The sequence below is a fragment of the Oreochromis niloticus genome, linkage group LG19 (assembly GCF_001858045.2).
Source record: "Oreochromis niloticus isolate F11D_XX linkage group LG19, O_niloticus_UMD_NMBU, whole genome shotgun sequence".
In the NCBI taxonomy this organism is placed as follows: Eukaryota; Metazoa; Chordata; class Actinopteri; order Cichliformes; family Cichlidae; genus Oreochromis; species Oreochromis niloticus.
Genome location: NC_031983.2, coordinates 26,619,086 through 26,636,187, shown reverse-complemented (window position 1 = coordinate 26,636,187; position 17,102 = coordinate 26,619,086). Strand labels below are relative to the sequence as shown.

Here is a 17,102-nt window from a genome sequence, read left to right as displayed (position 1 = left end):
ATGTGGGCATTGTCATGGTTGATCATAAAGTAAATCACTAAGGCTACGTTCACACTGCAGGTCTTAATGCTCAATTCCGATTTTTTTGATCAAATCGGATTTTTTTTGTCTGCTTGTTCACACTACAAATAAAATGCGACAGCAGATTAAACAATATTGTTTGACTGATGGCCCTTAATATAAAGACTTCGGACTTTACGTTTCCCAATTTTTGCTTTAAGTTATTTTGTTATTTACATAATAATGTAAATAACCTAATAATTATCGTTATTGCTGTTTTAGAGGAGCGGTGCTTCAAAGGATAGCTGCAGATTTCTGTCAGAATCTGCAGATTATACAGTACAAATAAAATGTTCACGTTGTCTTCCCAACAGTTTCACTGACATCTACACTGGATGGCCAGGAAGCGTTCGCGATGTCTTCTCGGGCGCTTCTCCGGCGCTGATAATTGGTGTCTGTCTTGTGTCAGTGACGTAAAAGACGGATTTAATGCGACATGACCGTTCAAACAGCAGTCGCCTTCTAAAACATCAGATATGTATCGGATTCAGTACCACATACGAAAGTGACCCAGATCGGATTTGAAAATATCGGATTTGTGCCGTTCACACTGTCATACCATGATCGGATATGGGTCGCATAGGGTAAAAAAAAAAAAAAAAAAAAAAAAAAAAAAAAAAAATCGGATTTGATGCGCTTTCGCCTGCAGTGTGTACGTATCCTTAGGCTTAATATTAAGGGCCATCAGTCAAACAATAATGTTTGCTCTGGGTCTAAACAGAGCGCGTTGTGTGTGACATCTTCTTTTGCTCATGCGGGCCGCTTTGAGCGTTCACACTAGAGCGCGTTTGCTGTCGCATTTTATTTGTAGTGTGAACAAGCAGACAAAAAAATCGGATTTGATCAAAAAATCGGAATTGCAGTGTGAACGTAGCCTAAGAGCAACCTTGTAGCATTTTGTATAATCTTTGCTTCTAAAAGAATAAATGGACCTAAATCATGGCCAGAAATTGCACCCCAAAGCTTAACAGAATGAGCAAACAGTGGTTTAGTTTTTGCTTTAATTTGTCACCTGCCCGTATACACAGTCACTGAAAAGATAAGTGATGATCAAAGTTCCAGTCTGAGTACACACAGGTGTGTGTGTGTGTGTGTGTGTGTGTGTGAGAGATATATGAGAGAGAGACTCTAATACAGTTTGTTGAATGTATGCGTTAAATTAATCATTGTATCCCTTCTGAAGTATTGCGTCAATGCTCTTGTTACAACTTGAAACAGGAAGTGAGTGCTGTGAAGTTCAGAGATTAGTCAGATGGCGGAACAGATGAAAGGGAAAACGGTTACATTTCAACGTGTTGTTTTCAGTAGGACCGTGATTGACACCACTTCCAGCGCAGAGCCAAACTTTGCTGGAAATCACCTCCTATCAATCAAATCAAATTTAAGATTGACACAGTTACTGCCAGTTTGTCGGCTGCACATCATGTGAATCTTTTATTCCACCACATCCCAAAGGTGCTCTGTTTGACTGAGATCTGGTGAATGTGGATGCCATTTGAGTACAGCGAACACAAGTCATGTTCGAGAAACTAGTGAGATGATTAAAAGTTTTTGGTATGTGGTGTTATCCTACTGGAAGGAGCCATCAGAAGTGGGGTACACTGTGCTCATAAAGAGATGGACATGGTCAACAGTATTCAGGCAAATGTGCAAACAAATGTTGCAGCAGAAACAGAGTCCGGAGACCGGCTGATGGGTTGTTGAAGCGACCTGGAAATTTCCCTTAGAGCTCTGACATCAACAAAGGATTTTTAGCCAGTAAACTGCCGCTCGCTGGATATTTTCATTTTTTCACATATATATCATCTGTAAACTCTGGATATGGTTGTGTTCTAAAATCCCAGCAGATCAGCAGTTTCTGAAATACTCACACCAGCTCGTCTGGCACCAACAACCGTGTCACTTTCAGAGCCACGTAAACAACCTTCCTTCTCTTTACTGATGCTCAGTTTGAACTTCAGCAGGTTGTCTTGACCATGTATACATGCCTAGGTGCAATGAGTTGCTCAATTCTGATTGACTGATCAGACATTGTTAGTGACGAGTAGCTCAACAAGTGTACTTAAAGTGGCCAGTGAGCGCGAACAGATGAAAAAAATGGGACAAATAATTTTTTGCTAAATAAAATTGAAAGAAAAACACAAGTCCGATAATTTATTGATCAATACACCTACAACGATGTCCATGTCTCTTTATTTATACAGCACGTTTCATTACATGTTGCTTAAGAAAAATACATTTTAAAAAATGTAGGTGTACAGTGTCTCAAGGCCATAACAACAAAAATAATAATTAATATTAGAGATATTTTATATTTTAAAACAGTTGTTACTAATGCTATGTGATTAGAAGATACAGCTTAAGTAATTCTGTTTCTGTTGGAACAAACTGTAATTTCCCAAATTACAATTTGACTCAGTTCTGACTGCCTTCCCATACTTTTTTCAGCACTTTGTTCTTGAGGACAGTAGATGGTGCTATAAGAGCAAATATGAATGAACTCACACTTGAACATGACACATAACTGACCATAAAATTACCTCAAAAAAAGACCTGAAATAAAAGTATACACATGTCATATCTTTAAAACTCATTTGCAAGGAGTTAAATGTACAAATATGAATGATTATAGAAAAAGGTCAGCATGAACATATTTATACATATGCTGTACGTGAAGTACACAAGTATGTTAAGGAGTGTAAAAATTGTTTGATTACTTTTTGAATACTCTGTACCATTTTATATACTGCTATATTATATGTTCAAGCATTAATCAGTTCATAAAGATGTTTCGAAAACTGCTTTTGGAAGAATACAAAACTGATAAAGTTGATGACTGATAGTGTGTATGTATAACTATGCCAAATTGTATCTGAATTATAGCTATCAGTGTAGCTATCTTTATACTTGTCCTTCATTCCTTATTGTGTGGGATAAGTGATGAGGGGAAGTTGGGGTAACACTGAATATGGTGATTCAGTAGAGTGAGCGTGGGGTAGGGATGAATAAGTATGTAACATACTTCTTCCTACTCCATTTCAGACTTAACGGTTGTCATTTCGTGTAATTTAGAATCTGTTCATTTTATTTTAACTTTTGTTTTTGTCTGAGAACGTGTGTGTATGTACATATATATTCGTATTTGTACATGTAAATGCAAGTGTGTGTGTGTGTGTGTATTGGTTTGTTGTATATATCTGAAATAAAGATGATGATGATGATGATGATGATGTAGTAGTAGTAGTAGTAACAAGAACAAGAGCACATTGGTTTTCCTTCATATAAGCTCGGAAATTATGTAATAAAATAAAGGTGTAAACCTCCTAAAATGATAGCTGTTAAAATGTTTCATATATCCAAATGTAGTTCTCACTTTTCTTGTTTTCCAAAAGGAAAAATGAGACGTGAAACATTTGGAATTCTTTACGTTCATCTATACATCTGGCCAGTTGTTCATCTAACCTACAATCCTTTCTGACTAAAAACACACAAATTAAAGCATGATTAATGACTATAGGCTCAGCCTGCTGGTCAGGCTTCTGAGAAAGCAAATATGACTGGAGCTAATAGTTGGAGGCCAGTCGGTAATTGGAGGTGTAGGTTAGAGCTACTTTGACTGGTTAAGCCATTTAAACATTTAGCGTCTTCTGCTCCCAGTGATGTGGACCACACCTTTAGGTTCATGAGTGTACCATTAAATAACTAGGAGACAACACCCAAGAATACCCAAGTCTACGATAAACAACAAAGAGCCAGAGGACTCTGTCATTTTGGGGTAATGATTAAGTCACAACATTGTTGCAATTAGAATTTTCTCTTTGCCTGTAACGCTTAACTACATAAAACCTGATGACAAAAATAGATCCAATGACAACAACGACCACAATCAAAATCCACAGAAAGTGCACCCCAGGAACAGAAGAAGCCTTCAGTGTATTGTTGCTGATGGGTGGTTTGACAAACGCTACAACGGGAGGAGTTGTGACTGGACCTTCATTAGGGTCCTCACAAAAGTTACCGTCAACCTTTAGAAAGCCTTCAGGACATATGTCATAGCCAGCCTCTTGTATACTAGGGCATCTTTTTTGTGCACAGTGTGGTTTGCACTGCCTGGGGTCTTTGTTGTCTGGTATATATTGTTCGAAACATGAGCATGTGTAACCCCCCTTAAAATCCTCACAGTTCTGCTCACATGGTCCAGATGAACAGCCTTTATAGCTTTGAAAAAAGGTTGGATGCGATACTTCTTGTCCACGGCATACATCTTGGAGCTCAACTTTGCACATAAACCCATCAGCTTTATCCGAGCACGGTCTCTCTGTCCATTTTTCATCACTTGAAAGTGATACGCAGTGTGGAGAGCAGAGTTGAATGTGGTTATTCCAAGATGGAAGAAAGGTGATGCCCGGTCTGCCAGATATCCACTTATAGCCTCTCAGTGGAGCTGAGAGGTTGCTGCAAGCACCAGCTGGTAAATGCAGCCCGATCCAGTAGTTCCCAAACAATTCCTGGCTCAGAATGTCAAACAACCTCTTATCATTCTTAGAGCACAACTGCAGAAGTTCTCCTTTCCTGTCATGGCAGGCCTCTTCAGCTGTTTTAAAATCCACTTCACCTTGGTTTAGAGTTATGCAGTCAGGTTTGCCATAGTGACTGCAAACGGCCCTGCAGTGGCCAGGCTGCTTTATATCCAATCCTTTTCCAAGAGTCAGTAAAACCATCAGAATAGTCATACTCATCCTAAGCACAGGCACTCTCGTCTGCAAGCAGGCCATGCTGTCTCATAGTGGAGTACAAAAGGTTGCCTGTGTTAAATGATGGGGATTTTCCAGTCTTTGTGCCACTGCGGAAACAGGGTCTCTCAGGAAGGAAACGAGATAAACACATTTTTTTTTTCTTTAAGCAGGACCAACAGCAACAAAATGAAGAACAATGTATAGATATACTAAATATATGCAATGGACTCTTATATAAACTGCCAAACAAATACAAGTACTTGCCTAAAATCAAGATTCACGATTCTATACCAAAATTTGAGCCGGCACACTGGACCTCTCTGAGAAGTCAGGAATTAATCAAGCAGAACACTCAACCACTAAATTATTTTTTTCAGGAATGTAAGGTTTAATTTGGCATCCTAATCAAAAACAGTAATGTGTTTAAAATAAATCCATGGATAATAACAATAATATTAAATTAAATTTAAATTTGATTCAAATACTAGCAAATTAATCTTTACAAAAACATAAACAATGATTCTGGTAATAGAATGGGCTTCATGAATTGTAGTGCTATCTATATATGTAAAATAAGAACAACAGATAGCACAGTCCACATATATATATTTTATTAAAAAACACAGCAAAAAACGCAAACAATTCGTTTTAGATTTTATACTTACAGTATATCAGTTGACACCAGTTTCATCTTTACATTATGGCGTGTAGATGTGGAACTCCAATCAAATAGACTCATTTGTTGGTGTGTACAAGTACAACATGTCATTGTCAGAGACTAAATATGTTCACTTAAAGGTACTTCTTGTTCAACAAAAACAAGAAAATTACCAGCATTTTTAAACATTTTGAAAGGCACCTTTTGTTTTTTATTATAGTCTGAGTCTGCCCTGTTTTAGCAGGATGGAGTTTAATAATATCTTTAAAAAGGCTGAAATGTGTTGTGCTCAACTCTGGGCAGGTCAAAATAACTCGCTGTACTATCACGTGGTCCAAATGAGAGTTTACAGCCAGAGCCTATTACAACTTCAGTTCATATCGCTGCAACACAGTACAAAAGCTTTGACCTTTGAAGCTCTTTTAAACAATGTTTTTGTTTTTTTTTTTTCAAAAAGTACCTTTAAGTTCTTAAGAATACTTGTGAGGTATACTCTCTGGAGAATATACGTGTTAGTCCACTTTTTACTTTTAGATTATGTTATATTTTAGCCAGCTCAAACAGCAAAGTACCACTAACATTTTAATGCACCAGTACTAATGATCATATTATACAAATAATATCTCTTAAGTACTTTTACTTTGATACTTGTGTATTTTTTTTCTTTTTCTTTTATATTTGGGGCACAGGTTGTAGAGTGATAAGTAAATGGTCAAATGATCATTTTCTGTGATATTAAAGCTAAAGGTCCTCTTTTGTCTTCATATTACACAGGCACATTCTCAGGACAGGAGGTAATAGCAGGATTATACACAAAAGCATAAAATATTGTCACAAACAAACGAAGAAAAGTGTCTGATCTTAACATTACATGACATTTTTTACAGCAAATACTGGTAACTTTCTCATAGGTAAAGATATTTACATTGCCTCAGACTATTAACAGTGCAATAAAAACAGTTGTTACACATCCTTCATAATCTCTACAGCATATTATGCACTTCCACTTAACACTCATTTACTTTTCTATTTTTTTTCCCCATTATGACTCTACTCTTATTCAAATACTATTTGATGGACAATGAAGTTTTCTGATTTGCATTTTTGATATGTAGTGTAATCACAGGAGATTGCAAGAATTGCATAAATAAACATAATAACTCTAGTCAGTCTTTTCTGTCACTAAATGGTCATGGGTCATCAGTCAAGATGGACTCATATAGTTTCTCTAAACGTGGATCCAAGCCAGATGACACCCAGCAGTAGCCATCTGCAGTGGTGTTCTTCTTCATTTCTTTTTTAGAGCGAGTGCATCGAAAAATTGCAAAGAACAAAGTAATTGCAATCAACACGACAAGAGGAATAACTGAACCGAGGACGCAGATTATCACCCTGGAATTGATTGTCTTGGCGAAACTCGTGGCCACGGTTGTGTTGCTCGGTGGATCCTTGTTTGTAACGTTCTCCGGGTCTGGAATGGGTGAATCTGTTTGAGGGTACGGGTGCTCAGTTGTAGTTCTGGTTAAGGACTCTGTAAAGTTTTCTTGTGTTTTCTCATAAGATGGGTAATCTGATGAGGTTAACGGTGCAAAGGTGACATTTGGAGCATAAGTGGTTCCATCATTCTTCAGGTGTGTGCACATGAAGCTTCCTACAGTATTTACACACTTAAACTCAACCCCTGAACAGCTGTTAGTCACACATTCATTAATGTCGTCACATGAATGGCCATCTTCAGATAAAGCAAAGCCTTCCTTGCAAAAGCAAGAGAACGATCCGGCGTTATTCAAGCAGATGTGCTCACATTTCCTTTGTGCACACTCATCAACATCGCTGCATTTGCCATCCATCATTTTGTAGCCGACTTTGCAGGCACACTTATAACTGCCATGTGTGTTTATGCACAGGTCATCCTTACAAGCCTGTGATTGGCACTCATCAATGTCAGAGCAGTTGCGTTGGTTTTCGTGCAGTTCGAAGCCAACTGGACATTTGCAGAAATATCCCGACTCGCTCATTACACACTGATGCTCACAGGTGTCAGGATTGCACAAGTCTTTAATCCTGCAGCGGAGTCCATCTTTTTCCAATTCATAACCTTCTTTGCAATAGCATCGAATTTCATCTGCATCCTGATGGCACGAATGTTCACATCCACCATTGCTGATTTCACAATTTCGCTTTCCTGTTTTGCAAAAGGGGCCCAGGTTAGTCCACCCGTAGGTATGGTTAACAGCGTTGCACACAGAGATGTGATCCTCCTGATCGCTACACCGAATTATAGCAAAAGTTCCATGAGGAAATGACTTCAGTTGACTTTTAAGTGGGTCTTGTGAGAAAGGTACTGTGTAAGCTATTTCCCCAGGCCCCAGTAGAGCCAAAGGTTCACACATCCCCTTAAAATAAAACTTGCATGCATAAAAAGCTTTACGTTTTTTGCAAGGGACAGCAGTCCATTTCAGGTGATTCTCACTTGAAAAGTTGTAATCAATATTTACACATCTCTCTGCTAAGCATGTGGAGGCAGGTTCTTCTTTCCAGTTGGAGTAGTGGGATTCCTCATTTCCAGATACCCATTTAAATCCTCGGAGTGGCTGGTCAGCAAATACACAGTCGGTTTCTTTGAGTTTTAATCCAATCCAAAATTCAAGCAGCGTCCCATGTCGTTGACTTTTTATTAATGAGAGAAGTGAGCGCAGCACATCCTCTTCTTTTCGATCTCTTATCGTCATCAAATATCCTCCTCTTTTGTCACAATCTTCTTTGGCCTTGTTAAACTTCTCTTTCTTCATGTGTGCAGTGAAGCAGGCATTAGAGGTGCACAGCGTTTCATGTTCAAACCCCGATAAACCTTCGAAGCTGTTGATGAGCGGCAGGACAAGAAGCCACAACATAATGGCCACGAAGATCAGCAAAATGTTTGCTATCCAAAGGGTTCCTGGGAGTTTTAGGGTAAAAAGAGACCAAGTGGTTGCCCATTCGTAGCCAAAGAACAAGTGTGTTTCTCAAAGCAACATTCAGACTCCAGTATCCTGTTTGCAAAACTAAAGACGGAAATCATGTTTAGCAGCAGTTAATAGCTCTTTCTTACTCCCATGCTGACTGGTTCCGTTTCGAGGAAGAAAACAATGAAAGGCTCTTGAGTGTTTTGACTGGTTATCCAGATGTCTCCGGCCCCAGCAGAGTTCAAGTTTTTTAAGCAGACTCCCAATTGTTGTGCCTTTCAATATATGAACATGGAGCGGTCAGATTCATGGAGGGGACTGTGCCATTACAAATAGGTGCCCTGGATGGACACAATAGCTGCCACAGGAAGTGAACCCGTGAACTTTGCCACTCTGTCGCCACGGCTGACATTCACCTCATTATTTACTATAATGACGTTAATATCGCAGTCATCTTAAACCATCAGTATTTTATTAACGTGTAATCAAAAATAACTTTTTGGAGGGTAAGTACAGAAGACCTTTGCGGGCCCTCATGTGAATACAGACATTTCCTGTATTTGTTTAAATACAGGAAGTGCCCCGACTTCAATCACAGGAAAGAGACACCCATCTCCACCCTCTGAGTGCACACTGGCACATAAATAGTGTCTACTTCAAACAAAACCCTGCAGATAAATTCTTCTAAGTCTATTTAAAATATTATTACTATCAGGTTAATCACCGCCTGTCTACTTTGGTGTAGGAAATTCAAATAACTATATTTAACCAAACTGGGTGAATCTACGAAACTGGTGGCTTTAGTGACTTGATGTGGATCAGAAAACAAATGTAAATCTTTTCTGATGTGATCTGACTTAGTAATTCTCACACTTTATAGAAAACTGCCTTAACATCAATATTTAAGCTGTTATGTGCAATATTTTCTGAAGCAGGTCCTACTTCGAATTCAACCCAGTCATGAGCTTTTGTAATTCAGCAGTTTGTATTTAAAGTAAGTTTCTGGTTATATTCTTGCAGGTACTCTCAGTTTAGATTTCAAATTTGGAATAAAGGTACCGTAAATATGTCAAACACAATTTGTTTGGATAAAATATTTTCCAATTTTAAATAAAAACATGTAAAAATTTTGTTCAATATTCTGAGAACCTATATGAAAAATATAATTTGGGATTGTTGACCTGAGGTCAGTTACAGCTGTGAATACACTCAAAAGACTTGCAACTTTTTGTTTTCAAAGATCTACATGCAATAGGTGTGTGTGTGCGTGGGTGTGTCTGAATTAATATGTGGTCCACTTAATAAAGTTTTATTTTACAGCCGTAATTAAAACACTGTAAACAGACATGGAGTTTTTATGGTTTCATCTACTTTTTAGGTCATAGGTGTGTTTAGACCCTTTATCAGGGTGCTCAAGCACTTCTAAATTTCATCACAGCACTGCTAAAAATAACTCTAGGAAAAAGTAGTAATGATAATGTATATTAATATTATTTTCTGACATTGTTTTCTAATCTTATTTTGCCAACTCCTCTACAGGAAAATGAAAGCTGCGCAGAGCGCTCACACAGAGGCTGGTTTGTCATTAATAGACTAAATGAGACTTTGGTTGCTGTGGCAGAAAGAACATGCAGAGGTCATTTCATGATATAAATTAGTGATGCAGATTTAAAACACACTTTATATGAAATACCGTAAAAGTGCAAAGTGTTCTGATAAGTCACAATGTCGCTCCTGCATTATTTGAATTTGTTCTCTAAATAGCATCAAAAACGTTAGCTTATGTAGCTTAATTCACTAGATAATTGGCCAGTTTTAACGTTAGGAGCCATTAGTCTGCTGGCATATCGCAAGTTCCCGGCAAAGAAGCTGATGTAAAGTTTATTGTTTTACTTTGTTAAAGAGTTCGTTTCCTGTTCTGCACTTCATTGTTTGTTTACAGTACAGATCTAAATCCAGGTGAGTGCAAGTCAAAAAGATGTGACAAGTCAAAGCCTGTATTCATTCTAATTATTGTTATAAATACAGATCAGTTTATACCTTTTTTATTGGTTTGTAAATTCAGTTTTACTGTTACACAACAGAAAATCTGAGAGGAGGATAGAGAGGGAGAGAGCAGGATGAAGACGGCGAAGAGAGAGAGAGAAATTGACAGGCAAGAGTGGACATGTAGTCGAGCGCAACACAAATTATAAAGGGAGTCTAGCTTCTGTTTTGCCCATATTTTTTTTTTTTTTTGACACATTTTCCGGCAAGCCGGTAATAGTAGGATTATATTTTCAGCTACTAATTAATAGCAGAAAGTAGTGTTGTTAAATGATAGTGCTTTAAGTTTTCCGCTACATCCTGGCAGCTTTCTCTCAGTCGAAGATATTTACACCGTCTCAGACACTTAACAACTCATAAAGACAAAGTAAAAACATGCATTCCTGTGGGACGAAAAACTGTGGGCCAGATGTATCCTGTTTACTTTGCTAACGAACTAGGCTGGAGTCCAAAATATATTGTGCAAGAACATTTAGTCTGGCACAATGTACATAAGGTCAGGGCAAAATCAGTTTAATGAAGTCAAAAGAGCTTTCTGGAGAGGCTGACGCACACGTCGGAGGAAGAGTATGAAAACATTTCTAAAGTGTTAAGTGTTCTCAATATTAATGTCACGGAAGGCGTTCCGAGTGAAGGATATGATTAATAACAAAGCGGTCGCTAACAAACCTTCAGAATCCAGTGGTGGGAAAACTTGGGCATGTCAGCAGTTAGTTAGAGCAGCTAAACAGAGAACACTCCGAGTAAAATGTAAGTCCATATGTGGAGTCTGCCATTTAAAAAGTCAGAGTGTGAAGAAACAACAGGCTTCTTCATGACTTGCATAAAATCATGACAGCAGGTGCTGACAGCATGGCACAGTTTTGTTTGTGAAGGGAGGTTGGTAACTCGGGTTATTTACTTTTACAGGAACCATGACCTATATTGACACTATTTCTTGGGTTGACAGCACATTTGTCCTATTATCCTCCATTATCTCCTGCTAAGCAAAGGCTTAACTGTAAGTAAGAAAGTATTTGAGAACCAGAATGACTCTCCATGTCATCTGTGGTATTGGCTAAACTTCCATCCTCGATCAAATCAAACAAAGCCTATAATGGATAAACTGTACCAGGTGATAAAAGACGGTAGAAACTTGCCCCAAAACATCTGAATGCAACTTCAGTACCCACTAGCTCCTGAAATGTTAGCAGATAGGAATATTCTTTAAATAAATGAAGGCTTTTAGCTTTTGTTTTTCACTAAATGTACAAAATAAAAGAATAAATGAAATATTCAGTGAGCAATTTTTTTTTTTTTTTTTTTATTCATTCAAAAATGCAATTTCCAGATCTGCATATTAGGCAACTGTAGCCGAGGCATGTTCACACTGACTGACAGTCATAGATTCATTGCACCTGTCAGGGCAGAGCAAACTGAGCTTTATGAGGTGGTGACCTGCTGGAACCTCTACTCAGGAATCTGTGCAAGGTAAGTTTATACTTATTCTAGGGAAAATGTGATGACAGCTGTGGTTGCTAAAGAAACACAGCAAACACATGAAGTTCTTCGGAATTAGGAGCGCTAAAGGAGACACGAGCAAAACAGGTGAGTATGTTTTCAACTATTTGTGATCAAACATTTAATTTAAGGTTAACGGAACAGTTGCAATTCAAGTGCCACCTTTATTTTGAGACAGTTACAAATAAGGAAGAGCTGGTTAGGTTTTGCCTTTAATTTCATATCTTTTATTGCCCTTTTATCTTATTTAGAAAATTAGTCAGTGTGTTTGTTTGAAGGCAGGAAATTACCCAACGTCACCACTGGAACATTATCCCCTCCACCAGCCTCCAAGCTCACTTATACAATTACTGTATTGTAATTACAGGGAGGAATTAAAAACACACAACTTTGACCTGAAATTCAAGTTCAATTACATTTTGAAAACACAATAGAAAACATAACCTATGTAAACCTTTTGTTTATCAATGACTTAGCTTGCTGAGGGCTCTGCAACGACCACGTCACCTTTGATGTTCAGTCAAAAATTAGCAGCCATAAGGAAGTTCCTAATCCTGCACTGGGACATCAAGCGGCAGTCACGGAGGAGTTGGCAAACTGTAGGCACGATCCACAACATTTAAGATTATGATGTTGAAGGAAGTGCAGTTTTCATATGCTTTGCCTGCTGATGTCACAATAATGTGCATTGCATTTGTCATAGTCTCCTTATAGTCTGTAGGCAATTAAAGCATTAATGACCTTTTCTAGTTTTCCACAATATGGGTTAGCCATCACACTGGGTCATAGCAGCACTGCTCCACTTCAGTGAAGTCAAAGTGAATGGAGTACATGTTAAAATATTTCAGTAAAATTATTTTTCCTCCACCAAAGACACTTTTTTTGTGTATTATCACATAGCTTCTGATAAACCAGGAGTGTTTAATGTATGATTTTAGGTCCATGTCTTTACAGAACCTTCTCTTGTGATCACCATTTCCTTTATTGCCCTCTACTGGCTTCTATCAGAAATGTCCAGGTCTCTAGCTAGAGTCTAATTAGATATTGTTCATTTACAGTGAAGATGCCGTCAGTGACACCTGTTAACTGAGAGAGAATCAACAAAAACAACAGAATGGCCTCCGAAGTCAACAGCCTATAAAGCCTTTTGTTGTTGTTGTTGTTTTTGGCATGTCCAAATAACAGTAAAGAGATGAATGATCACTTCTGGGAACACTTTAAAGAGAAGTGGTACCAGTTTGACTGGAAATAGCTCATAAAATCAGACCATGGCCTGATGACTGATGAATGTAAGATCAACATGAGTAAAACAGAATAATTCTAAGAAGATTTTGATGTTTTTTCAGGTTTATGAACACCTATTGTGTGTTTGAATGAAATATTCTGCTTTGGTTCCTCTGGTTCAAGACGTTTGAAAGCCCACAGTCTTTGTGTGTTTACTTTTCTAACGTCAAACTGATGTTGTAGCTTAAAAAATATGATTTTCCTTGACTGGTATTAGAGTTCTCATACAGGACTGTTGAAAGCATGCACAGATTTTTGAACTGATATTTTTAGATATCTTTTTTTGACTTCATGTTTTAGAAGCTCTCAGTTTTAAAATGTGGGTAGAGTGGTCATCATGGACCGCTGCGTATTAAACATAAACAAAAACAGAATTTAATGAAATGACTAGGAATTTGGAGACAAGCTTGGCCATGCTGCAGTATCTCTATTAATCTCGCTCGCTTGTTGTTTAGTGTGAACAAAACAAACTCAAACTCATTGCATTACGCAAACCTATTACAATAACAAACTATTATAAAATGAGCTCCACCCACAGATGTCTTGATGCTTCAGAAGAAGTCATGAGGGGTGAAATGTTTCTCCCATGTCTGGGATGAATAGAATCAACTTTTTGGGATATAGCCGTAGAACAGAGTAGCTACACAAATAATGAATCATTTTGGCACTGCCAGCTAGCTACTATCACAAAAACCTTGTGTCATCTGGTTTTCCATTAGTTTTCTCTCTTTTCCCTTTTAGGTGGCTAATTATATTTTCCTGTTTGATTAAAGTCCTCGTTATCTGTTAGTGCAGTTACCAAACATGTGTTTCTCTGTGTAAACATAACAGTGCATCACATTCAGTCACTACTGCGATGCTAATAATCAACAATAAAATGAGTAAAAATAACAGTTTCATTATGGGTTTTTATGAGGGCCTTTTTATTGCTGTCTATTCTACTCCTATGTCTTCTAACTAGATAGGAAATTCACCATTACCTTATTTTTAATTAATAAACTATTTACTTGGGAATGGGTTGATTTTGTTTGATAATTTGGCCTTGTAGATGCCAGCATTTGACTGCATCCTTTACTTAGTTTAGTTTCTTCATCTTTGTTGATCACTGTAAAGTGTTTCAGCAGATTTTCTTGTGCAGCCACAGGCAGGTTTTAACATGACACCAGTAATTTAGTTTCATTTTTCACCATCACTTGAAAGGATCTCAGCGTGATAGCGTATACAATGATGCTATCATACAAGAACAACTTCTGTATAAATAAACTGGAAATGTGCTTTGCTTTGCCAACTTCCCTATCCTAAATTTGCAGGTAGAGGCGGTTAGACTGAACATGGTAAAACATGCAGAATGCTATACAATTTATGTTTACCACAAATTTCAGATTAACTCATTAGTAAAGGTGTGAATGTACAGATGCCCCTGTCTATAGAAATTCCCATATCTTGACTGCTGAGTTTATAACCTCGGTGCCCCTTAAGGATACAAAGTAACCCTTCTCAGGTGGCCAGCCTGGATAAGGAGCAGAGTTTTTGCTCACTGACAGGCTCACACTGTGATAAAAAGCTTTAGTTGATAGTCGCAGTTATTTATCCTGCTAATTACAATATTGTAATGGAAATTCAGGCCTTAACATTGACTCTGGCTTAGAGTAATGCAATTATCAACTTCACCTATTGTCAATATAAAATTATTACTTGGTAGTCAGTATAATCTTTTAATAATATAAGTTTACTTATGGTAGAATGCTGTATGTAACCATTTGTGTTTAGGAGTAAGTAGTTGATGGCATATTGAAAGAATGTCTCATCCTAGGAGGTTTGTGTGATTCCAGAGTGTTCTGGTATTCACCCCCCACATCCTAGGAGCATGGGAAAGGTCGTACCTTCTTTTATTGTTTTACCGCAGGATAAACGTAGCTATGTCAGTTTTAGTGCCTTTTTTTACATATAGATGAACTGTTGGATTTTCCAGACCAGCAGGTTTAGGGAAGTCGTTTATGGGGTCACACATCCACATTCCAATGTAAAGAACAAACACCCACTGATGTATAAATAAAGACCAGGGCAGTCTCAGAGCGTGTGTCACAGAGCCCTGCTCTGTGCTGCCCTTGTATACGGTACAAGTAAAACTGTGTTTCTCCTCTCTGATTCTCAACTGAAGAAGTGTTTTAGAATAAATCTCCGGACACCTATACACCTAGAAATACTGTATATAAGCAATCCACTCCCTGGGGTCAGTGTGGTGGAAAAGAAATATATAATGGTGAAATTGTGACCAGTGAGAGGAATCCTTCAACATCCAGAACAGATGAGACATTCAAGTGCATCTCTGCTGATTTCACCACTGACGTGAAACTGTGGTAAAAAGGATGCATGGGAGAAGTTTGCCTCTTAACAGGTACACCTAACCATGTACTCGTCTGGTTATCTTCTAGTTAGAAGTCATGAGGTTTATTCTTCACATTTGTTTGTTTTTTTTTCTTAAAAACAGAAATTGAAGGGGTATATGGTCAGAAAATCAGGATAAATAAAAAGGGATGTTAAAATACAACAAGAGGGGGTTTCCTACCAAGAATAATGTGACAGTTTGAGAGTGAGAATATGTTGAATTGTTGTTGTTTGCTTGGATTGACATCACAGGCAGACCGCAAGCCAGTGCGTGCAGATGGGAGTGTTGGAGAACAGAGTGTAAAGAGTGCTTAGTAGGAGTCGAGCTGAGAGAGGAACAAATAAGCTTTATTATTCGGGGAAAAAAAGATAAAGGTAGAAACTGGTAATCTAAGACCTGTCTTAGAATTATTACCACAACTCATCAGTGGGCCTTTTGCAGGAAGACTGTTTCCTCAAAAGAAAACTAGATTGTTTGAGCTGATGACATTCAGGAGCGCTGGCTTTGTTAGAGACTATGTAGCTTACCGAGACAGGGCAATAACAACAACTTCTTCTTCTTTCAGCTGCCCTCGTGAGAGTCCCTTGTATATTGGGTTTGCTCCCTGAAGATTTTATACACATCAAATTCTATAACCTGTTTGTTCAGCAGTGCATGTGAAAACAAGCATGTGGTCATAATTCATTTTAACTTTCAGTTCCAAGGAAAGTGATGTTTAAAAGGCCTGGGGGGGGGAGAAACAGTTGCAGTCACATAAAGGCAGGTTTTTTTTTGTTTGTTTTTTTTCAGTAAAGCAGAACACTTTTTATATTGCGTTTATTTTTTTATTATTATTTATTTTTTTAGGGTCTAAGATGTTTCTAGCTAATAGAGAGAAATATTTTACATAATACAACAAAAAATGATTTTTTAAATTAAGATGATAGTTTATATTAACAAATGGTATCATTACATTCATGGTCAAAAGAAAGTACGCCCTCTCTTATTTCTAAGGTTTTTGAGTTTGTCTGGAGCATTTAGGTGTGTGTTAACACAATGCCAAGGAGGAAAGACGTACGAAATGGTTTTAAAGAAGCAATTGTTGCTGCCCATTAATCTGGGAAGGGTTTCCAAAAAAATGAACATCCATCTATTCTACAATGAGAAAGATTAAGTGGAAAGCATTCAAGACAGCTGACGATCTTCCAGGAGAAGACATCCCTGCAAATTCACCCCAAGCTCCAGCAAAACCCCAAGAGCTCCATGTCAGACTCTACAAGCTCCAGTTAGCATTTTGATGAGGAGAGGTCATTTGGAAGATTATATATGATTTATTGAGATAGAGAAATTAGTTTCTCTATTTGCTGATTAAACATAGATGACATACCATGGCAGAACAGAACACAGCAGCGGTGGGATTGAGGACAGGACACTCTGGAGTTATAGATGCCGGTGGTAGTGAAGATGGAGGCTTGGATGCAGCTCTGAGTGTCTCCGGTGAGGTG

At 37.9% G+C, this 17,102-nt stretch overlaps 1 protein-coding gene across 1 annotated transcript; it reads right to left on the bottom strand.

Annotated features, from left to right (window-relative positions):
* Positions 1–5,390: 5,390 nt before the first annotated feature.
* Positions 5,391–8,679, bottom strand: cd93 (CD93 molecule). The gene has a single exon (XM_005477603.4). The coding sequence runs from the start codon at positions 8,346–8,348 to the stop codon at positions 6,645–6,647; it is 1,704 nt and encodes a 567-aa protein (XP_005477660.1). The 5' UTR covers positions 8,349–8,679; the 3' UTR covers positions 5,391–6,644.
* Positions 8,680–17,102: the final 8,423 nt, after the last annotated feature.

What these genes read in the sequence shown, in the direction of transcription:
- cd93 (XM_005477603.4), bottom strand. Translation starts at nt 8,348, where the DNA reads ATGTTGTGGCTTCTTGTCCTGCCGCTCATCAACAGCTTCGAAGGTTTA.